At 38.2% G+C, this 27,768-nt stretch overlaps 1 protein-coding gene across 3 annotated transcripts in view; it reads left to right on the forward strand.

Moving 5' to 3' along the window:
- Window positions 1-27,768, forward strand: part of CycB3 (cyclin B3) — a 177,440-nt gene that overhangs the window by 62,199 nt on the left and 87,473 nt on the right. For all 3 annotated transcript variants that reach the window (XM_067136461.2, XM_067136463.2, XM_067136462.2), the window contains exon 4: window positions 11,130-11,283. In XM_067136461.2, coding sequence (XP_066992562.1) covers window positions 11,130-11,283 — 154 coding nt within the window. The remainder of the gene's footprint in view (window positions 1-11,129; window positions 11,284-27,768) is intronic.

Here is a 27,768-nt window from a genome sequence, read left to right on the forward strand (position 1 = left end):
CTGTACATGAGGGCTGGTTCGAGGTCCACTCAACCTACATGATTACAATTGAGGAGTTATCTGATGGTCTAGAGAGCCAAGAATAACGGCCGTGAGGATTCGTCGTGCTAACCACACGACACCTCATAATCTGCAGGTGTTCGGGCTGAGCGACGGTCGCTTGTTAGGCCAGGGTCCTTCGCGACTGTTGCGCCGGGGGGCAAGTGGTTGTAATAACGCAGAATTCTATCAGACCTTTTGTCTACTAGAAGACAAGTGTGTGTTGGTACCGGTATTTCCTGGCGACGTTGCCGATAAGCGATAACTTACAGCCTTATGAACTTCAAATGAGAACTCATGTGTAGGGGGTGAATAAATTGTACACTGTCTCGCGACCACGTCAAACTGCCGACAGCCTACCGGTAAGCCATGCGTCATACATATACCGGTATTATTTATTTATACGTTGTGCAACATCTCGCAAATGTGACTTGTGTTGCCAAATTGCCCATAAACCATTACACATATTTAAATTGCGCATTCTTTTGCACCTTACATTGCAGTTACGTTTACCTTTTAACCAGCTTGGTGAACAAAATTTGGACTTGTGACGATTATGCGATTAAATGTTTGAAGTCCGATATTTGTATTGAAAATAAAGGATGCGACGATTACGTGGGGCGACAATTATGCCGGGAAATACGGTATCTAGCCTTTGTCTGTCTCTGGTGGGGTGCCTATATAGCAGTTTTCAGGATTGTCTATTTCCTTGCTCTTCCCTTCTGTCCGAGATATAGAAGACGTGTAATTCTTAGGATGGGCAGCCGGTAAATTAGAGATGGTGCTGTCATTGAGTCCTTATGTATTTTAAGAACGGCTCAGAATATTTGATAGTTGATCATTGAAGCAAACCTTTCATTCTGAAGGATTCTTGGCTTTTGAAGCATAAACGAAATTGGCACAGCTTACAGTGAAATAGTTTTTCTAAGCTGGGGAATTGGGCCTACATGACATTCCTGTAAAAATCTGTAACCATTTTATTTCATCTTCGAAGTTCTTTCCTGGTGGATAAAGCTTTTTTAAGCTTTGTATTGCTTTTCTAATATACCGTATTTAAATTGATACAAAGCTTTAAGACGCATATTGCCTATGAATGGACTCTTCTAGAAACCGGAATTTCTGTAAGCGGTGTAGTAGTCTATTGGTATGCAAGCTTAATGTTCTTGACCGTCAGCTCCTGAGGTGAAAAATGAGTAACATTGTTACTGATGTGCAGTCAAAATTATTTCAATTATGTCACCTTGTAAAAACTTGATAGGAAGCATAGCAGCAAGGTCACACTTGTTTTAGTTTAGACGACAGCGTGAAGTTGACTTTGCACCCGACAAGCTTTGGTTTTCCAGCTACAACTGATTTGGTAAGAATAAGATAGTTGTCTGGGTCGTGTGGTTATTCCTATCAGTTAAGCTCAAGGTCCTGTTTTATTGTGTATGGGTTTTGACAAGCAGCTGTATCAGTTTTAGATCCATAGAAAGATCGAGGAGTAAAGGCGATGTTTTGAAACAAAAAGAGCTGCTATTAATTCATGTTTTCAACCCATCCTTCTTGAATTATATAAATACGAATTCCTTTAGAGATTTTTATTTTTGAAGTTAAATTATGTTTTTCTTTTACGAGGTGACACACTTAAGGCCTTGACACACAGAATGCGGGCTGCGACCGCGGGCAGGACGTCGTGAAACCCAATGCAGTCTGCGATCCGGAGATGTCACACACATTGCGGCATGCTCGAGCGTGCGGACAGCTAGAAAGGCCAGCTGCGTTTTGTCAGCAGAAGAGAAACATATTCAAATATGTGGTGTTCTTCTGATGACGAGGAAATATTAGCATTATTTGTCCTTATGAGAAAGAATAAGCGGAAATGGATTCACGAAATAAATTTGCAACGAGAACAATTAGGCGAATATCACAGATTATCTTGATTTATGAATTTAATGAAATTAATGAATACAATTAAGAACATCGCATTTTTGAAAGAATGCCTCGCTCATGACCTAATTCCAAAGTTTTTAACTAAATACAACAACAAACATAGGAACACAAGACAGACACGTGACACTTTAAAGAAAACCAATAAAATCTGGATAAAAACTGAAATAAAATTTTTTTATCGTAAAAAACAACACTTGAATAACATACTATACCCTTTACATTTGAAAGTATCCCAAGAGCTACCACGTAGCTATTGGGACAACTTCCAATATGTTACGAATGAGAAAATTGAACATCTAGCCATAAAAAAACAGAACACCCTAGACAAGAAATTAGAAACCTTGAAACGAACTCAGAAAGAAAAACAGGTGGCTCATCTTACAGAAAACAACAACTTAGCTCAGTCCACAGGAGATAGAATGCATCAATTTTACCCACCATTAAAAAATCTCACGGATACAACATTCAGTGAAGCAGAGTATGAAATTTTAAGCAAAGGACCAAAACATAACTGGAATAACGCCTCATTACTACAGAACATTACTACCGCTATTGCAGAAACAGAATTAGCCATACAGAGAATTCCGCATGAAATACGTGAAGAAGTTAGACACGATATTGTAAAAAAACTCCCGCAATACATCAACAGAATACAAGAAAACATATCTAATAGCAATAAAATGGACAAAACACACATTAATAGCCTAAAAGAAAAGGTCAAACGTGATAATCTCCTGATAACAAAAGCCGACAAAGGGAACACGACGGTAATTATGAGCAAAGATATGTACATTCAAAAAACAAAAGAATGCTTCAATAATAACACATTCCGCACAATACGTAAAGACCCCACAATTACAGTACAAAGAAATCTAAAAAACTTGCTTAAGAACACACGTTTTTTACTCACCGAAGCAGAAGCAAATAGCTTAATAATAATGAACCCCCAGTTACCCAATGCTAAAGCTCTTCCCAAAATTCACAAAGAAAATACCCCTATGAGAACCATAGTAAATTATAGATCTAGTCCCACATATAATCTCTCTAAATTTATTCAGAAATTTCTAAAAAATCACTATTCCTTTCAGGCTAATAAGAGCATACGAAATTCCATAGATTTTTGCAACAAAACAAAGAACTTTAAGTTAGATAAATATCATTCCATAGCCTCCTATGATGTAACAAATATGTATCCAAATATCCCCACCGACAAAACCTTAAATATAATCAGAACTAATCTCAAAACATATAGTAAATTAAGCATATTAGAAATTGAGGAATTTATGATATTACTCAAATTTGCAGTCAACAACAATTTCTTTAAATTTCACTATACAATTTACCAACAAACAGGTTTACCTATGGGATCACCCGCCTCCGGGATAATAGCAGATATATACTTAGACTACTTAGAACATATTGCATTTAGTAAAATTGAAGGAATATCTTTCTGGTGCAGATTTGTTGATGATGTATTCGTCATCATCGACAACAGAATAACCAACGAAAATGCAATATTGGATAAAATAAATGCCATAGATACATCTATACAATTCACCAAGGAATCTGAGAGTAACGGTCAACTAAATTACCTAGATCTAACGGTTACTAGACACGAAAAACATCTCACTTTCAAAATTTACCGGAAACCTACATATACAATAAACACCATAAAAATAGATTCTAATCACCCTAATCCACATAAAAAAGCAGCATATCAAAGTATGATTTATAGAGCCTTTAACATACCGATGTCAAAAGCAGATCTGAAAGATGAACTACAACTAATTCACGAAATAGCTCAAAGAAATGGTTATAGAAAAGAAATGGTTAATTCCATCATTCGTAAGTTCAAATCACGACCCAACACCACTCTGACGAAAACAGATCAACCCAGAAAAAATTACGCAACTTTCACTTTCAATAATACGGGCATATATTCACTAACCAATGTTCTGAGGAAGCATAATATTAAAATAGCATTTAAGACTACACAAAATAATAGGCATATCATATATAATAGCAAATCAGTAAATAGTAGTAACAAATATCTTCAATCAGGAGTCTACCGAATGGAATGTAACAACTGTTTAACAAGTTATGTCGGGCGTACGGGCAGGAATTTTACGACTAGATATAATGAACATGTAAACGCAATTAGGCATAATCATTTCTCGGCAATAGGGCAACATATACATGAATATAAGCACAATTTTACGGACATAAATAACAATTTAAAAATATTAAATGTAGAACCTAAAGGTCCTTTGCTTAATATAAGTGAAGAATTATATATAACACTAGATCAGTATGCAAATCTTAATTATAACATAAATGAGTTATCTGAAAAAACTAACATTTTGTTCAATAAAATCGTTCCTATCTTAAAAAACGACTACGTCAGAATAGTCAACAGACGACGTCATACACAGGCTACGGCGCAGACAGCGAACCTCAGTGACTCCGCCCATACACACGTAACAATCTCCCCTACTTATCCCTCCGCCCCTCTCACAACAGACAACACAAGAACCATCAGTACGAGGTACATTACTTGTCAAACGGCCAAGAAACTTGCATTTCAAACATCCAGCAGTAAGTAAATTAATTCAGGCTTACAAATTCACACAACATTACACTTCTATTGAAATCTAACTCACTTCATTCATTTTGGCTTACAGACTTTACCAGCCTTAAAAAGGGAAAGGAACCACCACAGTCTTACGGCATTTGATGGGAGAAAACTCCAGAAGTTAGGCCAGAACTGAATCACACATATATTCCATAATTTAACACGTTTCAAGCTTATTGATTCATTTCACAATCATAGGAAAGTGCTGTTATTTTACAAATGGAACCTATAAAGACCAACATTCGACATATATAAAAAATAGGCAAATTATGGAAATATTACGCAAGAATCAAGGCCAACATGTTTCTGTGTCACTAAACACACTGACTATATTACTAGACATTCATGTGCTTTTAGTAAATGATAAGCATTCAATTTATTAGATATTTAGGTTTTATACAATACATAATCAACATAATATGAAACTTGTAATTTTATGCAAGAAGGAAATGACATTAATCATTAGATTTAAAAGCCAACTATATACGGCATATTTATATGTTATCAATATCTGATGTTATATAAGACAAATTGTTATAATATTTTACCACATAACAACGCAAGATCCAAAGCATAAGTATTTTAGACTTTAAAGTACAATGATTAGACTTTAAAATATATTAGTGTGTTTATGTAAAATATTTTATAGAGATCAACCCGCATTTATATTTTGCCTAAAATAATATCACTCCAGCAATAAGGTATAAAGATGTAACATGATATTTTTATTATAATTATCACGCAAGTTTTATTTATTAAATTTTACTGATAGTCTATTCACGATTGTACATAAGTATAAAAGGGATTCGATTCAACAGAATAAGCAACAATACCTAAGATAAATGCTTAATCAACCCAAGGATGCATTCTGTCAGCCCAAGGGCATGTATATAATAGACAAAGTTTTGTAATTTTAATTTTTAATTTTAACACAACGCTTAGAAATTTGTAAGTTTTTAAGATAAGTTTTCACTGAAAATTATGAAACAATATATCATGAAGGTCTTTCAGAGGTATAAGATAGAAATGCAAATGTGATTCTGATATAGCTGAAGATGACCTATGAAGGGTCGAAACCGGTCCTAGATTGTAATACTTTACAAGAAAATAAATGTATTGATTAGGTGGAATTTTTCTTTCCTTTTATGAAGATATCACAGATTATGTCGAGAATTAGAGAGTTTTGAAGATAGATTTTTTTTAAAACTTGCTTTTGAATGTCTCGTGAGTGTTTTGAAATGTTATAAAATTTACTGGAACAGACTATAAAGAAATACACCACAAACTCGAGGAGACCTATTCCTGCAAGAGAAAGGCTGGCAATTTGTTTAAGTTATTTAAAATAATTAGAATATACCTTATGAACAAAATTTATTATAAATTGTTAATGATAAAAATTACAAATATTTTGTGTCATGTCACAAAATGGAATGTGTAGATTGGCAAGCTAACAAAGCTGACGTGAAATAAGAGGGTTTGTAGTTCATTGCTGAGCAAAAAAATTAGCTCCACCTTCTTATGTCTTTTGTATTTAGATTTCTGATTGTTGCTGATGTAGGAGCATCAGCTTCCTGCGGTTGAAATTGTTCCGTACAAACGGGTTGTTCGGTAACCGCAGAAGTGCTCTGACCATTGGAGAACCTACCAATCGTTGAACTGGTATCTCTGCTTCTGGAGGGTTTGGATTACACACATTCTTAATGCGCCCCTTTCCCAAGACTTCTGCTCACAACGACCCACATAAAAAATAATTCAACCGACGACTCTCTAGGGCTCGACGAGTTGTGGAAAACGGTTTTGGTATGTTAGTTCAAAAATGGCATATCTTCCACAGACCTATAGAAACTGACCACACAGCGGTGCTCATTGTCCAAGCCTGTTATTGTCTACATAATATACATTATTATAAATGAGACTTGGGACGTAACCGCTAAAGTAGAAAATCAAGAGGAAAACGGACAACCACGTGCTTTACTTCCTCAAACACCAAGTAACCGTAGAGCAAACAACGCTGCCCTGGAAGTTCGCCAATACTTCGTAAACTATTTCATCAATAATTGAAAGACACTTGAACTGTTGTAAACAATAACGAAAGAAACAAGATTTCTTTAATGATTTGACCAAAAGGTTGTCTTTTAGATAACCTGACAAAACATTGCACATCTATCCAGTCTAAATTAAGATGTACTTATAGTTAAAATAATTACATTATTAGTAATAATTTGATAGAACAATTTACATACAATGATAATTAAAGAAGTTCTTGTGAAAATTTAAAGTTGAAAATGTAATACATTTTTTATCGCACTTAAACCGTCAGAGTTCAGTGCACGTCCTATCTCCCTCCACTTTTCTGTCTTCTTGTCGGCGTTTTTGTACCCAACATGTCCTCGCTCGTATAAAAATGGGTATTTTTTCACCTCTTCAATAAGTCCTTCCGGGTCAATTTCAAGAAAGAACGCATACAGTATGCGGGCAACACACTCGAAACACAACTGATCGCAGCCCGTTGCGTCCTGGATGAGATCGTTGTCGCAGACTGGAGTGTGTGTGACAGGGATAATACAATATTACGAAACTCCGTTTGGCGTCCAGCCCGCTGCGGGCAGAGTTCGCAGAACGTGATCGCAGCCCGCATTCTGTGTGCCAAGGCCTTTAGGGTTGTAAGTCGGTAAATGAACAAATATTATTTGCTGCTAAAATAAATGTGATTGTATTTTTTCTCTTTTCTTAATTATAAGAAATTTACAGATACAAAAGGAGCTTTAGTACCAGTAATACTGCATGTTTTTATTTATTTTTTTATTTTGTGTGTGTGTGTGTGTTTTGCAGTCTGCTTTCATTTATCCAGTGTGACTTCGGTCCACATTACCTCGGATACTCGGGATTATTCTGTACTTGCATCTCTACTTGAAGTTATTACATAAATATTCATGGTTAAAAGTAGAAACACAAAAGTGTTACAAATGTGATGTAACTGCTAAAGAATCTAAAAGAAATTACATATCATAGAACAATCATTCTAAACCAGCAAAGGAGTGAGAACTTGTTAGGGAATGTCGCAAACCATACCACTCCGTATCATTCCATACCAGTTGGTACATGCACTTGGAAAGTCATGATTCAGTGCCATTACGATTTGCGAGTTTGAAATCAGTGGTACACATTTTGTAGTCTTACAGTGCTGTATACATCATCAGATGTTGGCAATCATTCTGCCTATCATGGTTCTGTTGATAGCTCCTGCGAATTACAAGATGGTTATTTGTCTGAACTGTCTCGTGTTCTCCAGCCAAGATATTCAGGGTCTCCCACGACCTCTCATCCTCTTGATCTGTGCAGGGTGGTTTCTGGGTGCCTCGTGATATAACGAAAGTAAGAGAGTGTCTTGATCTTAGCAGCCCTGGAGTTATATTTTCTGTACACATCCTGTTCATTTCATATTCTATCTGGCTGATACGAAGCATTCAATGGTAGACCCACATTTCAAGATTTTATCTTTTCATGGTGGTTTTAGTTGTAGTTCTCTGCTCCAGAACATTTAACAGAAGCTTGTAAATGGTGACCTGCTCCTCTCAGTGCAGAACATTTCTTGGGAATAGTCCCAGTAAGTAAGATTCTGTTAGAATAAGTTAAGTCTCGTACTCGTTAATAACACTACCTAGATTATTTCTGACGAAGGGATAAAGTAAACATAAACAAACCTTTTGTATCAACCTGTAAGGTCCACGTGTCACAAAAATTAAAATAGACAGGTGTAGACATTTGAACATATTTTTTGGAATATAGTCACAAATAAGTCATGAAAATTAACAAGTAGACCTTTTATGTGACGTATTTCATTAATCTGAACTTGCATGAGGTTCGATTCCCTGTGGATAGGAGGATTTGCTGTCACTTGTATCACTAGAATCCTCTCCTAAATTGATAACCATTTTTTCAACTACAGTATTTATGGCACTTTCCAGGTCCCAGATTGTTTTCCCTTCGTGCACCACATGTTGTACATAGGAACACGAATGATCAGCTGTCACATCACAAAATGCTATGTCAAGATGTTTACGCACGTCACAAAGTTTGAAAGTGATGTTAAGGCTGGCAACATAACGTTTGATCTGGCTCCACGCCATCTCTGTTGGGTTTAATTTTTAAGTGATATGGGGCAGTACAGTGTGTCCCACTTATTCAGATAAGTCATTTATTATATATTTCTCACATGGGATTTGTAAATCTTCAATTCCAGCAATTCGGTTTTAACAAGTCCTTTGTCACAGGTTTTCACTTCTCAGCCAGGAAATTACTTCAGCTTCCTTCCAGGATTTGTTCGGGATACATTCTAACTTCACACTGTAATAAGGAGCATCGGCTTTGGTAATATTTTTTCAAATCACAATTTAAATACGTCACCATTCTTCTGATCATGATAGTCTGTTTTCTTTTTTTTACCAGACTTGAAAACAAGATCACCTCCCTTCACAAAACCGTCACTTCTAATGTGTAATATTATCAGTTGCTTGCCCCTCCCTGTTGGACTTTTTAGCCCTGTGCCTCTTCGACTTCATGGTAGTGTCTTGTCTTTGATGTATACCCTGCATTAATCCTTGTCTCATCCTAATAGCTTTCACGTTTGTTATTTCTCTAACGTGTGTTGCTTCACACTAGCATATCTCAGTGTAAACGAATCACAAACTACTGTATTCCCGCCTCTTGCAGAGATAACACCTACACTGCAATATAATAACTCTGTCCATTACGGTGCTTCTTCTACTTCTGCTGATAAACTCTAAACCTATTTCTTTCAGTAGCGTGTGAAGGCAGGATTTTTTAAAATCTGGGAGTCAGGATCAGAATTTACAGCTGATTTTTTTATGTGCCCTTACCTCCAGAAAGAACAATGAACAAATTCATCACACTCAATGTCCTCCACGTCCAAACACTTCTAACACACGGCCTCTTTTTACCCAGTGTGGTAACACGGCCGGTAGTAAAAATTTCTTTTCGCTCACTGTAAACACTCGAAACACACACACTGGTGAACTCGGATGTTAATTTCACGATATCGTCAGTTGAACTGTACGATATGTTTCCATAACCTTATTGAATTCATTTAAGACAATAAATTAATCTCCTATCCACTTTTCAGAGGTTTCTCTCGCTTTGCTTTACAACACCAGCCATTGAAGCAAACCAACTCCAGGTCAGTCGTGCAATCCTTGCGGCTGACAGCTACCTGTACCAGATAAACATGGATTTCCATTAGCAGATATCGGGTTCGAACCCCACTATCTCCCGGATGCAAGCTCACAGCCGCGCGCCCCTATCCGCACGGCCAACTCGCCCGGTAATTTTCACATCTGTGACATGTTAAGTTTTTGAGATATACTGTAGATATGCACAGGGATTATGTGTACCAATTTTGGTTGGCAGCTATGCCCAAATGTACAGGCGTAATCTTGCTGCTGTAAAATCCTGGAGGTGACGTTGCCATGGTAACGGCAGTTCATTTCCTTATCCGATCTCTAGAGTAGGGGTACTGTGGTGCCAATATCTCCATAACGGTAGGTTTTTGGGCCTTAAAGCATGGTTTTCAGGTTCGTAGGGCTTACAGTTTTGTTCTTTGCGTCAAAGATCTTAAAATGAGCCTAGTCTTGACCTTGAACGATAAATTCGATATTTCGCCTATATTAGCCTATTATTTTTATACCTCCCCCGTTGCTCCGCATCCCTCAAATTGTTTTGAAAATGAAGTACAGCCCATGTCCCTCAGGAATATTTATTTACATAAGTAAAATAATTTTTAGAATTGGTCCAGTATGAGATTACCCTCCAGATGTACAAAATTCACACTCTCTCTTCATTATATTCATATAGATATGGAAAGAGTTTAGGTGCATGATCTTCTCAGCACTTGGTTTCAGCACACCGTTGACCCACAAGACTGGGATCTATGGTAAGGCCCTTGCTTGCAGTTGTGTATTTAGTCTTATTTGTTCCAAGTTTAGCCCAAAGTTTTCACTTGCCTCCGCCATTTTATACGGGATCTGCTGCAGGTTCTCCGCAAGTTCATTTTCCTAAGAAGCTAATTTAAAACAAATTAGAAAATCTCACATTTTCAACCTCTGTATAACTTTGTCCCCAGCTCAGAGAGAGCTTTCTAAAAGTATCCCTCATAAAGGGTTGCAAGTGATATTTTGATATAAATTAGAGTATCTGGGTTGTTAACAATCTGTTGCACGGTACATGAATGGATTTAATCTATCTCCAACCTTTTTCATAGGTAACTTAATAGGTTCAAACCTTTAATGGCATGGATTTCCTTATTACTGAAATACGGTATTCTGCTCCTAATCTCTCCTGTTACACCAAAAATATTAAATAGAAATGATGAGACAGCATTGAGATTTAATGCTTTCTAAGTTTAAAAATGTCAGTTTGTGTAATTTTACAAGAGTTTGTTGTGGTTTTATGTAAATAATGTTTTAAGATATCATTAATTCTAATAATCAATATTTCTACTATCTTGCAGGGAACCTGAGTTAAAATCTGAAGTGAAAGAAGAAAAATCACTCCTCTCAAAAGTTCCAGTGGGTGTGGAGGACTTCGATGCTGAGAACTGGACGGACCCTTTCCAAGCTTCTGTCTATGCCATGGACATTTTTAATTATCTCAAGGATAGAGAAGTGAGATGATTATTCCATCCTGATGTCCAGAAACCAAGGAATGGATTTATATTCTATCCTCTTATTGCCCTGTCATTTTTCTAATGTTCTTGTACTGTGGAAGCTTCTTTGATTCTACTGCTGTAATCTAGGAACATACATCTTTTGGGTTCAAATTGATTGGCCACTAAATACTTGCAGCTGTTCATGCGTAAAGTCTCTGCCTAGAGCCTTCACTTAACATTTCTTAATTTCAGAGCAGTCATTCTTAATATTTTCTATCTATAGAGTCCAAAAGAGTACACATCTCGCTGTAAGTTGTTCTGGTCCAAGAAATATTACAAACAGTACAATAATTAAATTAACGTAATTTGATGTATCGGGAAGAAAGTAAAACAAAATTCATGAGTCAAACCTGTGGTGACAAAATGGATAGGTCATCCTTATACCTTGAATCATGAGGTCAGCATGCACACCTAATTATAGATTTCTTTACTGGCTAATGACAAATTATATTTTGAAAGGGTAACCTTTCTGCTAATAATCAGTGCTTTCAGTAGACATCATTCATAAGCTTCCCAACCTTTCTCGTCCTCAAACGTTGTGAATACAGTAAATCCCTGTTAATTCAAAATTTGTTAGGATGCAAAAATCTGACTTAGAATTACGTAACTTGGAATTAACCAATACCAACTTGTAATTCAGAAATGCCAACTCGTGCCGTGTCACAAAATATTGTAATACCGATTAATGCATGCATTCACATTGATTCACAGTTTAACCCATTAACTGTCAAGATCCCCATTTGGGGATCTCCGCTTTCCGTGGAGAAGTTGATACACCTTTCAGGTTGACGATGATTCCAAGTTGATATGGTTTTTCAGACATTGTTGGAGCTTATGGGTCAATTATTTGTTCATTCTTGTTATGCTAGTGAGTTACAGCATCTGATTTGTGATGAGAGGCGGTTTTTAAACATTTGAACACCTTACATTTTTCAAATAACAGTAAGTCTTAGTATTATTTTCAACTCCCATCAACCGTTTTATTTTCTAATGTCTTTAGAAGCTATTTAACGACCTTTTACCCTTTGTTTAGTTTCCTTTAGTCATGTTAGCTTAATACTTGATCCCCATTTGGGGCTCATGGCAGATACCATTTAAAAACAACACTTTTACATTTTCTTTGCACTGCTAATGAGTCACTGTAAAGCTGTTTGTCAGAGAGAATTCAAGGAAATTGTGAATGATCCAAGATGAACATGAAGAAAAATGAACTAGGAATTTATTACAGTACTTCAGCTTTGACTGCACGATCTGGACAGTGATATGAAAAGATAAGTTGCGTGAAGATGCTATCAAATCAAGAGACAGAGCAAGGTTCAGAAGAAAGATATATAAGTCCCACAGCCAAGATTTGTAGGACAATACAAGCAAGCAAGTAAATGAGATTGGAATGTGCTGAAATATTGCATCAGACAACATACTGGATGCGAGTTTAATCAGTGCCCACTTCATCTACTGCCTCGCAATGGATATATTCCATTGCTTCAATTCAGAAGAATGGTGGCACAGGCATATCTTGCTAATTCAACTGCAGTTTCCGACCCGAAGAGGACTCGGGGTCTGTCATACACGAAACCATCTACATCACATGTTCCACTAGAAGTCAAAACCTCTGAGATCGGATGTATGATCAAATATATGGATGTAGGAAAGCAACAAAAATACACTATGCCATTTGCAAGGAAACTGTGCTGTATGTGCAACATTGACTGCATTGCTGCTGGGCACAGAAAGTAATGAAGTGTAAAAGTGATATATGCCATGATCTCAATTTCAAGATCAACCTATATGTAGGATTTACTCCCAAGGCATATTTTAAATTTCATTTCCAGTTGCAGTGTGCTCAGAGTACCCAGAAAAGGCAGTAGATTGTCAACAACAAAAAATGGTAGTTAACTGGTTAAACCTTTCAAATGGCATGGAAGAAAACTATTCCTGAAATGTATCCAAATATTGCACTTCGCAAACATAACCTCACATATAGCGGGAAGAAACAAACACAATTCAAAAACTAAGAGATCTGTGCACGACCAAATAAAAGTACAGTAATCCAAATAATGAAGCACATGCAGAGGGGAGCCCACAACACTCAAATTGCAAAACCTACACCAAAAGAAAACAAACTTTAAAAGCCCAGGCATGTATTTAATACAGATGGTTAAGAATAATAAATACCTTTGTATACTATCTAAAAGGACCTGCTATTATTTGATGGCCCAGTACGTTTTTTCACCACACATTGAGACTAGCAACAAATTGCTGCGTACGGTCCATAGCCTTAATTGTTGCATACCAGTATCAGTTACACGTATAGAGTCCAACACAATTAGGGCAAGAAGTACATAATTTTTCGGCAGAGTAGTCGCCTGCGTCATGTCTTCATCTTCGTCGCATCAGCCGGAACTGCATCTCGGTCTGTCATCACATGATCACAGCTGACTACAGTGGCAGGATCTCGTTCCTCTGAAATAGTCTCTGCATTCTTGTTGGCGATGTATTCGGCTAAGGTTTTATTAACACTGGACTGTTGCCAAAACTCTTCCCATTCATCTTCATAGTAGTCTTTATTCATTTAAGGAACCAAATCCACACTCGGCGAAGCAGTTCATGATTTTCGATGAAGGAATGTCCCAGGCAAGTGTCGCACTCTGCATAGCATCCATCACTTTCTATTTCTCCATTTCTATCACTGGAACATTTCTAGCAACTTTGTGGAGAAAGTAATGCACCAGTTGCATTTTGTATGCATGTTTCGGAGATGAAATGATATGATCTAGGGACTCTAAGTAGCTTGTATTGTTGGCCCACAAAAAGGAGTGGTGCATGTTTTAAAGTACAGTGCATTGATCTAACAAGAAAAGCATTTTTCTGTCCTGGTATGCCAGTTTGCACTCAAGGCCACTCAGTAGGTCTGCCAGTCATCCAGACAATTTTAGATGTCTTGTACTTGCACAGATAATGTCTGATGCCCTTAAAAACATCGTGGCTTATTGAACTTTCCTATGATGAGGGGAGGAAGTCTCTCGCTTCCATCTGCATTGCAACACAGGGCAGTGATCCTATCCTAGTACGATTTCCTGCCGTAGATATTCTCTCCTTTAAAACCACAAGTCCGTTTAGGTTGGGCATTTAAAGGCCAGTTTCATTGGCACTGATAATATTGTTTGTTGTGTGCGAATTGATATGAGCCACGCTTTCTTGCCACCTGTCGACATCGCCAGTGTTTGTGATGCTGCTTCTCTGCACACTGGCTGCTACCTGATGTTGCGGCATTCCTTAAAATGCTGTGGATGCGGGCAGTAGAATACCTACGGTATCCCCTGACTATCGAAAAGAAAAAAGCGACTAGGGGCCGATGACCTAGACTTTAGGCCCCTTTAATCATCATCATCAGTAAAAGGCGACTAAAAGGGCAGCAAGTGTTCTTAACTTTTTTTAACCCTTGCAAACTTTTGCAATAGATGTTGCTAAATTATATACTGCCAGGCTATACTTTTGAATTGTTTGAATCCTTATCTGGCTATCTATGCTTTTTGAAATGTGTACCGAAAAAGAGGAAACTTTGGAACTCTATATTGCAGCTGTTGATCTCAAATTTCATCAGTTGTAATGGGGTGTATAGAAATGTTTCAGGGAAAGGTTACACCTTGTGGATGGAGAACTTCTGCAACTCACCTTGCAAGGCTCACACTCCCAAAGTAAATAAAACTGATTGTATTAGGATATTAAAATTCATAGGACTGGAGTCCCTAAATTAGTAAAAGAAAAGAAATTGATTACAGCCTGTCATTCTGGACTGATTTCATTTTCACCAGTCGGTTGACACCATGGTGAGCTAGTTTGTGTCCTGTTTGTGTAAAAAGAAAGTGGGTGGGGGGAGAATAGAAAAAATCACCAGTTGAATGTTGGCCAGCAGGGTAGGAAAGGTATGCAATTTCTAGTCGCTAGACTGCGTGCCAAAAGCCCAGTGTTCATATGGAGTGAGGGCACATGAAGCAGTTGATGGTGAATCGTCCATCTGATGGGGACGTTAAACATTCAGCAGATTTCTTTATTTAGGTATTAAATGATGATAAAAATTTTGAAGATCTTCCAAGGACTTCATGATGTGCGGATGTTTTCATTGTTACTGAACTGTATATACAGTACCAGCAAATGGTCTCAAATCTGTCCATTGAAGTAATAGAACAAAATTTGAATTGGTAATTGGGTTCCTTTTGAGAAAAAGTAATGAAATACAGGCTTCTGAACAATTTCCGTTTGCATAAAAGGGGCTGAATCAACATAAATGTTGTCTTCTCTAGTGGGTTTCCATTCCCATACCCTAGATTGTTCTTGAAGAGGAAGAAATTATTTACTGTTCAGCATATACATTTCTTTCATACTTTCAGTGCACTAGCTCCCACCTGAAGAAAAAAGGAAAAAAAAATTGAAAACTTTTATACCATTACCAATATTCAGTACATGGTTCATAGGACCAAATGGATGGCGTTATGCATCATTAGACCAAGCTCCAAAAGTTGGTTTTGAGATATTCGTGTTTAACTTTAGGTTTGTGTGTAAATTCGAGCTAACATAATTTTGTTAAACGTGGTATCCCTGGTGTTTTAGGATAATAGATTGTACCTTCTCACCCAATTTCAACATTTTTGTACTGATGCAATTTAAGGTGATTCTCGTGTGCGAATAATGCATCACAGTGCTACACCAATAACCCCTTACTGTTGAGTATCTACTCAGTACGACTTCAAAAAATATGTGACTGCAGTCGTGATCAAAACCTGAATCTCCTACTGCGCTAAGTGCTTGAACCATCGTGAGCCACGCCACAACTCCGGTACATTATTCTAGTTTTAGATTGAGAAACTTTGAAATAGGAGCTATTCCCTCAACTCATTGCTGTAACCACTTATTGATTTGACGAATTTCAAATGATCTGAGTCAAATACAAATGGTAATAAGCGAGTCATTGTAGTCTATACAGTGCAATGCATATTTCTTCATGGATTTTCCTTCACTATAGGCCTATTATGTTCTGAGAGTATTGTACTGACGCGATATTTTCAAGCCCATGGGTAAGTGTTTTTCTGCTTTAGACATATTAGTTGCTAAGTAGAATGGCAGTCTCTCATACCATTAGGGGATGTTGACCTAGATGTTAGACCCCTTTAAACAAGCATAGTCATTATCGGAATAGCAATCCCTTCAGCTAAGTAAAGGATATGGAGGCCAGTGTATGTGGTTATGATTACAGTGATACCTCGATTTTCCGTTTTTGGAGGGACCTCGGGGGGAAAACGTACAATACGGGAAAGCGGAAAATCTGGGAACAAATTAAAACCGTCAACAGTTTGACTGTACTTCACAGTAATTAAATATATATCATTTTATTTGCACAAAAACGCCTGCATTAAATACATTAGTTTAAAAACTTTATGTTTTAAATTCAGTTTTACCGAGAAATTTCGTCACTTTCCCGTAAACACGTCTTACAGGCCAGCAACTTTCATCAGCCAAGCTCATCGAAAAATATTCTGCTAAATAAGTTATCAGAATTATATTGATATCTAAAAAATTTAAAACCACTTCTGAGACTCCAGTTTCACTATTGCTGCAAGGAGAGTGTATCGGAGTAATTATGCCGATCGGGAATACATTATAATCCAGTCACTTAATTGACGACTTAAAAACGTCTACGGTAGCTACCTCTGTTTTTACCTTGAATAAATCTAACTGGTACAGAAATCGTTATCTGACGATAGTCTCATGTAAATTAGAAGACTTTGTTTTAATAACCTAAAAAAGAACAATGTAACTTGTTAATCAGTAAATGTTTTCGTGCTGTATTACGAACTTACGGCGCGAAATTTAACTTCGAGTTTGCCCATATTTTAGGCCACGGTACTTTCTGTTACCGTGTTTTTGTGGTAGTTATGCGTGAAAGAAGGTGCGGGGTGGTGAACGGGTCTCAAGCTACTAAAGTAAAATTAATTTAAAATTTAACCAGGTTATATTTTCTTTTCAAAAAACAAAGAAATAACAAGCATGGCAGGTACAAAGTAGCAAGTCAAAGGGTAGTTACAATATTTACAGGATTTGGGCTTCGAGCCCTGAAAACACAATGCTAGGGCAATCAGCCCAATTTTACCCCAAACACAAGTTTCAACAGAGGGGCAGAAAACCCCATTCATGCCTAGGAGCCCTAGCTCCAAATTACACTGAAAAGCCTCCACGAGGCATACAACATTCAATTTTCGAAAGAGCCGCTCGCTCCCAAATTTAAGCCTCTCCCAGGCCACACCAAACTCCACCTTCAAGTTGTCCTCAACGGACCTAAACACAGGGGTAGAATACCCAATCTACTGAGGTCTATAAAATGAAAAGGAGGTTAATTAAATGACCTCTAAAATAACAATTTGAGAGGAGGCGAACTTGCACTCCTAATACACTTTAAGACCTACTTGGCACTAGGCCGTTAATACAAGGGCTAATCCCATACTAAAGAGGTGACTTAAGAAGAGAACAATTTGTTTTACATTAACGAAGAATAGGTTGAGAAAAATAAGTTCACCTCAAAACAATATGAGTGGGAGCTCGAGAGGGTTAGCACTCTCTATCCCAGTATGTAGCTTTAAAAGATAATATATAAAAGGAGTAGTTACATTTAGGAAAAGGTTACATGGTGGAACGCTTAGAACCCGCCCCGAGAGTTAAACTGCTGAGCTAGCAAAGAAGGAAGTTATTAATCGGCCATTACCTTGTTGTTGACCGCTGTCGAGGAAAGAGGCGCTTCCCGCCTCCTGCTATGTACTTATTACACTGAAAGATGGAACAGAAGTGGCCCGGAGATCCTAAAATCAGCAGTTTATATCCTCTCGCGGAAGGTTCTAGGTGTCAGAGGAATGAAAACACCCTCCCACAAACAGCAACATATTCAAATTGGGGGAAGATACCTATGATTGGTCAGAAATTAATAACAGAAATTCGGGATTGGTTAAATGCAAAACAAGGGGAAAGAGAGGGGTATACAGCCAACTTAATAACTGAAAAAAATTTAGCAAAGACAAACATTTGAAATAAAAATTTCTCCAACAAAATAGTTCTTAGACTTCGCACTAGGGTGCACTATTGTTGATCTTCAGTAGTGTCCTCTAGAAGAGAAAGTTCACACTTCTTACTTCAAGCGAAACAAAAACACATCAAAAATGACACAGTTCAAAAACTCAGAATTTTCCACGTGGTGACATCTTCTGAGAAAGTAGAGAATTGATAGCGTAGATAAAGTTCAGACTTCCTCCAGCAGAGGAGTTTCAACTGGCGCAAATTTTAAATTAGCGGCGTGGAGGTGTACCGCCCGGTACACTTTCCATTAATGATTTTTTTTTTTTTGACCGATAAACAGGCGAGAAATGTGGCTTGCATGATAGGCATAGTTACTAGTGCAGTTCACATGAACCTACCTGTGGTATTATATTTAAGAAAGATCGCTGAAAACACGTAAATAAGCATAGGTTGCAACAGGTCCAGTCACATAATCAAGTAAGCTAATCACAACACACATACAAAAATTATACCAAAATACATTAAATCCCAGAAGATGTAATGAAACAGATTCGCACTCACAAAAATAGTGTCACATCGCACACATATAGGTTACGTACTGTACACACAAAACAAATTGTCATTTCTTCAGTCACAGAATACGGTAGTCACTTTGTAGTGAAGAAGTCTTTAATCATCAATTGTTTTTTATTTTGTCGTGTCTTAACACGGTACAGTGCTCCCTCAATATTTAAAACGTTCTGTAGTTCGCTGCTGTCTGTGTCATACGCAGTAATATAGTTGCAAATTTTGTCGAAGGCAGCTGATGTTTCTGCAAACGTTGGCAGGGGTTCAATTTAATCTTCGTCTTCCCCCTCGCTCGCAATCTCATGCACGGCGCTTGCACTGGCTGTGGCAGTAGCATCATCACACAGCTGTACTATGCTCTTTACACCACAAGTGGCGAGCTCACTATCAACTGTAGTGTACGTCTCGAAGTTAACCTCTCTCGGCGCAAGCTTCTCCCAGTCCTCACTGATAAGTTGTTCTTTGCTGCCGGTGTTGGTGTCGTTCGTGTCTCTGCTTTTGCCAAAGCCACATTTATGAAAACAATTTTGAATGGTGGAGGGCGAAACGTGGAACCATGCTGACACAAAGTGGATTGCCTGTAGTATACTGAACTTCGTCTTCACTTCTTTCCCGGCGTCCAACATACACACAGCCCTTTGCACCAGCTGTTTGCGGTAGTACCCTTTAAAGCACTTTATCACCCCCGCATCCAGAGGCTGAAGGACACTGGTACAATTCGGGGGATAGAAAATAAGTTTCACATTTCGTAAGAAAGAAAGTTCCTGTGGGTGGGCGGCACAGTTATCTACAAACAAAACTATTTTTCTCGCTTGAGCACCCATAGAAGCATCCAGTCCATGAAGAAAATCCAAAAAAAATGTCTATGGTCATCCAAGCTTTACCGTTCGTCTAGTATCGCACTGGTAACTTCACGTTCTTAAAGCATCTCGGTTTCGCTGCTTTGCCTATAACAATAGGGATACATTTGTCTGACCCGTCACTGTTACAGCACAACAAAACAGTAATGCAGTCCTTCGCATTTTTGCCTCCATGACAAGGTTCTCCTTTAAGAGCCAGCGTGCGATCCAGTAAACAGTTGAAAAATAAGCCTGTTTCATCCGCGTTATAGATGTTCTTCGGTTTGTATCCTTCAAGCGGCTCTGAGAGATTTTTCCCCCAATCTTCCATAGCCGAACCGTCAACTCCAGCACTCTCGCCGGCGAGCTTTTTATACCCCAGCCCATGACGCTCCTTAAACCGGGAAATCCATCCATTCGAAGCGGAAACATTTTTTACCCCCATTCAAATATCAAATTCTCTTTATTTGCAAATGAGGTGTCTACCTCGGTGGCAAATGGTACACTAAAATACATTATTGTCAAGCACTGAATATTAAATTTACAAGAGAAGAAAATTTTCCTATAATACAATATTATACAATTTACGCTAACAAGTGTTTCTATTAAACACACAGCTCATCCTTAATAAATTTATATTGTTTACAAAATTCTACTTATAATATCTCCTGTACTACTTACAAATATAGTCAACTGATATACAGTATGTGGAATTACTTCAAATGATACTATACAACTTATATAAGATTAAAATTTACATTGCATTTATGTACTTTTTTTTTTTTTTACCATTCAGGAACCTAAGTAGCATAACGACCCGCTGCGTCTTAACCAGAGCCCCTTTTGCCACCACTTTACAGAGTTCCTGAAGGGCTTTCACAGCTACCGGAGCGGTCCCAGAGCCCTCGAAGTCCCCACTGTACGTCACCCCTACAGGCAGTCCCCATTCTTGCAGCTATGCTTTTACACACAAAATGTTACCATTCACAGGAATTCTTGACGCCCGAGCTTGCTGATACCAAGAAAAGAGAACTGCTTCCATTTTGGAATATCTCGATTCCTTCCCCGTTTTTCTATTCTTCGCGGAGGATCCACATTTTTTTACTTGTTCACGTATCTCTTGTTTTTTGCCTATTATTGTATTCAGTGTCAAAGCAGGTAAGCCTAAACGTTTTGCAATGTCAACTTTTTTTCCTGTTGGATTTCTTTCAACTTCCTCTATAATCTGAAGTTTTTCTTGCAGGGTTTTCATATGCTTTACAGGTCGCGCCATTTCAATACTGTACTGTGTATGCAAACCGAAACCTTACTGCGTAAATTGTTAGTTTTCACCAGCTAGTAACACAGCAACTGAACGAAACATTCAACAAAAAGCTCTTAACAAAGCGCAAGTTGGCGGAAGCCTTCATTGTTAGCCTGGTACAGAACGTTCCTTAAGTATGATCGCGCAAGATATCTGACGAAATTAAAATACGCTAGACTCGCAAATTCGATTCCTGCCGTCCATTCTCGAAATCTTGAAAATCACTTGATTGAGGATTTAGCATTGATGGGACTAAAATTTCTGGACGGTTGATGCGGGAAATCGTTTCTTCGAGGAACGGATAACACGGGATTTTTAATACAGGTTTTAATAGGGATGCTCGCGGGACCATGTAATTTGAACGAATATTACGGGAAAACTTAGTTTCGGGGAACGGATAATTGAGGTTTCACTGTACATTATTTCAAGAAAATAAAGCGATTCTGAAAGAAAGTATAGACTTTTAATTACTTATCTCTGTCAAACAGAACAGGAACAGGAAATGTGATTAAAATATTTGCTCCCATAAATTCATATAAAACACTGGACAGGTAAAATGATTGTAACTCTCAGTTCATTCAACCTCGAAATCAGTATATCCATTCAATCCATTATGCCGTCCACGATGTCAGAATCTCCTTGAAGTTTCTAGTAAAATTGTTTGGCTTCTGCAAGTATTAGGTGCGTCAGTGACTTAAGGTCTCAAAGTTTGGTTTCAGAGATAGGTTTTTTTGTTTGGCCACCAAGGTATCAATGCCTGATTAAAGGGAACTCTAGTTTCCTGTGGTTGTCCCAGTTTTGACGTATTTAGATTTACTTCCATGTACAGTAGAACCTCGATAATTCGAAATCGGTTAATTCAAAATCCCGCCTAATTCGAAGAAGCTCTCGTTCACAGAAACATGAGTTTTGCATGTTATTTAAATTGTTTAATTCGAAATACGGATAATTGTAATTCGAAGTACAATGTGGGCCCATTACTGAAATTCAGACTTTTAATTCGAAACTGCCTTTACATTTTAAAACAATACTCCTCGAAATTTATCCGCTCCGCGTCATAACGGAACGTGCGTTCCGGAACGTGGAAGGGTAGCTTTCCGCACTTACACTCACTTCGGTGGGTCTACCAAGTTGCATATGATTGCTAAATTGAATGAGATCGGAATTCTTTTGTATTCAACCTTTTAAGGAACGCCGTAATATCACGCAACAGGCAGTGTGCGGAAAAACAGAATCCGCGAACACTGACGATGCCGACAGTTGACAGAAAAGCGTAGCTCAGATAATAAATTCGTAGGCACCGAACAATATTCTCATTGCCGGTGAAACTGCATTGCTTTATTTTAATGCAAGCCCAAACGGTCTTATGGTTTTAAATGGATCATAGTAGTACGTTGCAATACACATGGGATGGAAGCGAGAAACTTTATCCCCTCGTCATAGGAAAGTTCGATAAACCACAATGTTTTAAGGGCGTCGGGCACTTTCCATGCCAGTACAAAGCCTATAAAAATGCAAACAGTACAGAAATCCAAAAAATAATGCATTTGCACAGGGGGACCGGCATAATTTATCCTCGTCTTTGAATTGTGTGATATTTTTTTCTTTCGTTGCGTGAGGTTATGTTTGTCAGTGATTTATCCAAGTGCATTATTTGAACATTGTAAATGCACCTTGTTGGATACATTTCGGAAATAGCTTTTTCCATGACATTTGAAAGGTTTAAACTGTGAATCGAGGTGATTGCATGTATTAATGAGCACTTGCACATGGGAGCCAGCATAGATTTCTCCTCATCTTTGAATCGTGCTTTTTTTTTTCTTTCTTTCATTGCGTGAGGTTATGTTTGCTAGTGATATATCCGAGTGCATTACTTGAATACTGTAAATGCACCTTCTTGGATACATTTTGGGAATAGTTCTTTTTTCATGGCATTTGAAGGGTATAGACTGTGAATCAAGGTTAACTGCATGCAGTAACGGGCCCTAGAATATTTTGTAACGTGGCAAGGGTTGGTACTTCTAAATTGCGAATTGGTGGTTAATTCAAAATCACGTTATTCGAAGTCAGATTTTTTAGTCCCAACGACTTCGAATTAACAAGGTTTTACTGTATTCACCTTCAAATTTAGTTTTGACGTACATACTGAAAGGCTGCGATTTCAAGAACTGGATTTCTTTTAGTTTTTGCCAGTGTATCTTGCAACCATGGGCATCTGTTTCACGATCATATTTTCAAGTTCTGCTGAACTGAAAAACGACTTGTCTTTCATCTGGCGTACAACAATGAGGTTTTTCCACCTGCAGTTTCTCATTACGTTTACGTAGTCCTCTGCAGCGTATAAACGCTAATTAAATTTGAGGGCACGCTAAATATCTTTATTTAAAGTCACTGCATTCATTATTCGGATCTGGAATTCACTGATTTGGTGCGTATTACCTAGCATACCATGTTAAAACACTTATAGTGAAACCTTCGCAGCTTCTTCAAATATATCGATACAGGAATATTACATACATTGCAGACATCATATTAGATACTGTACAACAATCTCATTTTTATACTAACCTTAGAAAGTCCTTCTAGAATGATTCTCCGACGTAGGTTTTTAGTAGCATTGTCCTTTTCCTTTGTCACTGAACTTCGTCGCTGCATAAACCACTCAGTGTATCACCACGTCAATAACTTAGCACTATTGAAAACTTGGGCTCCACGCTGTCGTCCACCACGCAATTTGAGGAATGAGGCGCTTGGTCTAATGACGCAAAATGGAACATCGCATAGTCTACTGATGCAATTTACAGTTTAACTGATTCCTGCTATGTCCCTTAGTCTATTGATGCATAACTAGATCCAAGTTATGTGAGAAATGTTTATTATTACTAGAATAACTTCACACTCCCCATCTCGTATTCAATTTCATCCGAACGTTCACAGACTGTCATATAGTCGATTAAATTCGATTCACAGATAACGATGGTCAAACTACCATCACTAAGATGCTTTCCTAACCATTCTGTAATATATTCGTTCTGCTTACTCATAGAAGCTATAGCGAAACTCTCAAATACAAGACTAAGTTACAACCTCGCACCAGTTGGGCTGAGCAGTGCCTCTCATCCTGTCTGTAATTTCCTTCCCATGTTAAGACTCATATAACTGTCGCATACAAGAGGAAGCCAATAGAAACCAAGTTGCATAAGAAAATTTGAAGACAGCAGAACATCTGAGTTTCCAGTGCATCCTGAAAACTTCCACTATTAACTCTTCGCGGGTGGAAACGTGCTCTACATTTCTTTCTCTCAGGGTGGAAACATATATGAGGGTCGAGTCATAAGTCATGGCAACTTTTTTTTTTTTTGCGAACACGAGGCAACACGGAAAATCTAAGATATGCATCTGGAAATATAGGGCATGTAGTCTATTTATGCATAGTGCCTGAAGACAAATTCTGACTTCAGGGGATTCTCGTAGGAAAGTGACAGAACACAGGCCATTGGTAAACATTGTTTTATTATGGTATACACAGCAATTACACAAGACTACGTACGAAGGACAGGTCTCCACTGGTTACAGACCTTCGAAATAATCACCCAAAGTTTCCACTGTACCAGCGGTGGGGCAGGCGATGAATTCCATTCGCTGCATGTGTGATCGCTAACCTCTGACACCTCCCTCCGAATTGCTGTAACGATGTCCTCTTTGTTAGCAAACCGTTGTCTATGTAATGGCTTCTTGACTTCGGGGATTAGATTATAGTCACAGGTGAATAATTTAAACCTAGGAATTTCATTTTTGTCCGTATTGAACTGAGAAAGGATGATAGGAAAACTTAAAACGGTCCACCTTTTCAATACAAAAATGTTATAGTTTATTTATAACATGTATTTGTACTTGGAACTAGTTTCAACGCTGATTTGCGTCATCATCAGCCAAAATGTGGGAATAGGCAAGCATGTAGGCATTTATATTACTCAAGGCGTTACATTAAACAATACACATCTTACAAGGAGATAAAAACAGGGACAAGTATAGAAACAAATGAATCGTTGAGAAAACAAAAGTTATACATATTAAAAATAACCTTAACCACACATCTTGCAGTGCGAAAGTGTTCTTCTTGAATGATTCCTGAATATAAAACACACGTGCACACATTTCTGAAGAGCCAGCAGGCGGGGAAAAAGTACGGTGAAACCTTAAGAGTTCTTCTGAGAAGAGTTCATCATTTTTTTCTTTTCTGTGTGAGCTGTCGCGTTATCGTGTAGGATTATTGCTGCTGGTATTGCTGTGTGTTCTTGCAATTCCACTAGAGTCCAGTACCTGTCCTCATGTAAACACTGATCAATCACCATTATCCGTACATCTTTGTCCATGGACACTGGACGGCCTGGGCGAGGCAAATCGCCAGTTGATACTCTACCCCGTTTGAACGTCTCCACCCACCTCGCCACTGTTCTATAGGGCATGGCATGCACATCTAATGCTTCCCGCAGCTCTGCATGGCATTGGCATGCATTTCTGCCGGGGAGAACTGCTGTTTTAATATACAATCGTTTTTCCTGCTTGTTGACTTCATTTTGTGACGCTCTCTCGCTCACACTGAACTTGGGGGCATGCTTAGACCCACACTGTTGTTTACATACACCATCTAGTGGCATCATACGCACTTACATACCGTACGTTTCCAAATGCATATCATGGATTTTCCATGTTGTCTCCCGTTCGTGAGGGGAAAAAAATACATAGTTGCCATGACTTATGATTCAACTTACTTATGTTACTTTTGAATTGTGTGGCTTTATAGCCGAGGAGGTACACAAATATGCTCATAGTTAGTAGGAGTTGTTCCTTTAACTTTACTGATGAGGGAATTCCCCTCAATATCTTACAATATTTTTTTCTCCTGTTATAGTGGTGTAACACACACGTTGCATGACTCAATTTTTCGTGCGCGTACCTTTTACATATTTGTGTGCTTTTCCGGTGAAATGGCGTTGTAGAACCAGATTAGTGATACCTATATGGTGTCAATATAGGATTATAGAAAGAAGTCGAAAATTCTTCCTCCAGCTCTGAGAGCAACAGCCACACAAGTGACACTGGCAGCGACAGATTGGATAGAACAAAAGTAGTAACAGTCCCAGAAACTGCAACAATTATTCCCATTTGAGATTGATCCAGCGCCAGTGCTCCCATGAAACTTTCATACTGAAACGCGCCCTATAGAATTATTTGTGGGAATCGTGGGTTCAGTTTCCATTTCATTCTTTGATTAATTTCTCCACCTTTTGGTGATCCAATAGCAAACAATCTTAAATGAGTAGGTTGGTCTTCCAGTTAGAATTCCTCTTCGTCTGCAAGTCCATAGGTGACTGAACGGCCTAATACTGGAGGCACATTTTCTGCAGAGGTGGCAGATACTCCCAGGTGGAGCAGCCATTGTTCTCCTTTTTGTTCTTTTTCCTTCCTTTGTTGCCTCTTATTGTTCACTATTCGCCTATGGTTTTCTTCGAAAAGTAGTGTGCCGCGATGAGCTGAAGATCTCCAGGATGAACGGTTGAGGGCTAAGGTCTCCCAGTTGTTCACATCAATGTGGCACATCATGTTAGCCTTAATTACATCCTTAAATCGCTTCCTCTGACCTCCCAAACAACGTTTACCCTCTGTTAACTCAGTTACAACACTTGCTTGGGAATGCGATTGTCGGGCATGCGTATTACATGCCCTGTCCATCGTAGCTGGCGTTTTAAAACCATGGCTTCTGTACGGGTGGTCTGTGCCTCTTCAAGTACGCTGACATTTGTCTATCTTTTTGGGTTATATGCAAAATTTTCCTTAAGCAGTGCTGGTGATATTGTTCCAACTTTTTAATATGCTGCCTGTAGCATGTCCAAAATTCAGATCCATATAGTAAGCTGGGAACTAAAACTGAATTGTATAAGAGGATCTTTATTGCAACATTGACATCATGATTGTCAAATTTTGGTGATCACACAAAATGAAACCAAAACATCACTGAAAGTAGCTTTTTGTACATGCATTTCGTAATAGTGAGCTAATGTGTGCCGAGCGGAGTATCCGTACTATGGGGGCAAGCTCTGTGTAAGGAAGATGCAAGTTCGATCTCTACCATCAGCTGTCCTGAGAATGATTTTCATTTTCCCTTCCAGGCAAATGCAGGGGCAGTTCCTGTTCGTAGGCCACAGCAGTTTCTTTCCACCTTCGTACCCAATTTCATATACCATCATTCATTTCATCTTTATTAGCTCCTCAACTGAGGTTGACATTGGGATTGTCAATCAGCCTTACAAACACGGTATATAAATTTCTCGCCTCATCTCAGGAAGTGGGACTATTGTGTATTTAAAATTAACCATTGTCAGATTATATCATGGACTGTCCCTTGTGCCATTTTTCCACTGAAAAAATGGAGACTATATTTTTGTCTTTAGCCCACTTCAGAGTTGTGTTTCTGTTCTTAAGGCATGTGGTTAATTTTGATATATTTTAATAGATTTAGTATATTTTCCAAAATTTAGAGTGCAGTCTTTATTTTTTTAAATCAGCCGCCATGGCCATGAATTACCACCGCTCACAAAGGGTTAAATAAAGATTGTATGCTAAATGAAAGATAGGATATTTTTCCTGCCAGACCTCAGTACATAGT

This window comes from Anabrus simplex, chromosome 1 (assembly GCF_040414725.1).
Source record: "Anabrus simplex isolate iqAnaSimp1 chromosome 1, ASM4041472v1, whole genome shotgun sequence".
In the NCBI taxonomy this organism is placed as follows: domain Eukaryota; kingdom Metazoa; phylum Arthropoda; class Insecta; order Orthoptera; family Tettigoniidae; genus Anabrus; species Anabrus simplex.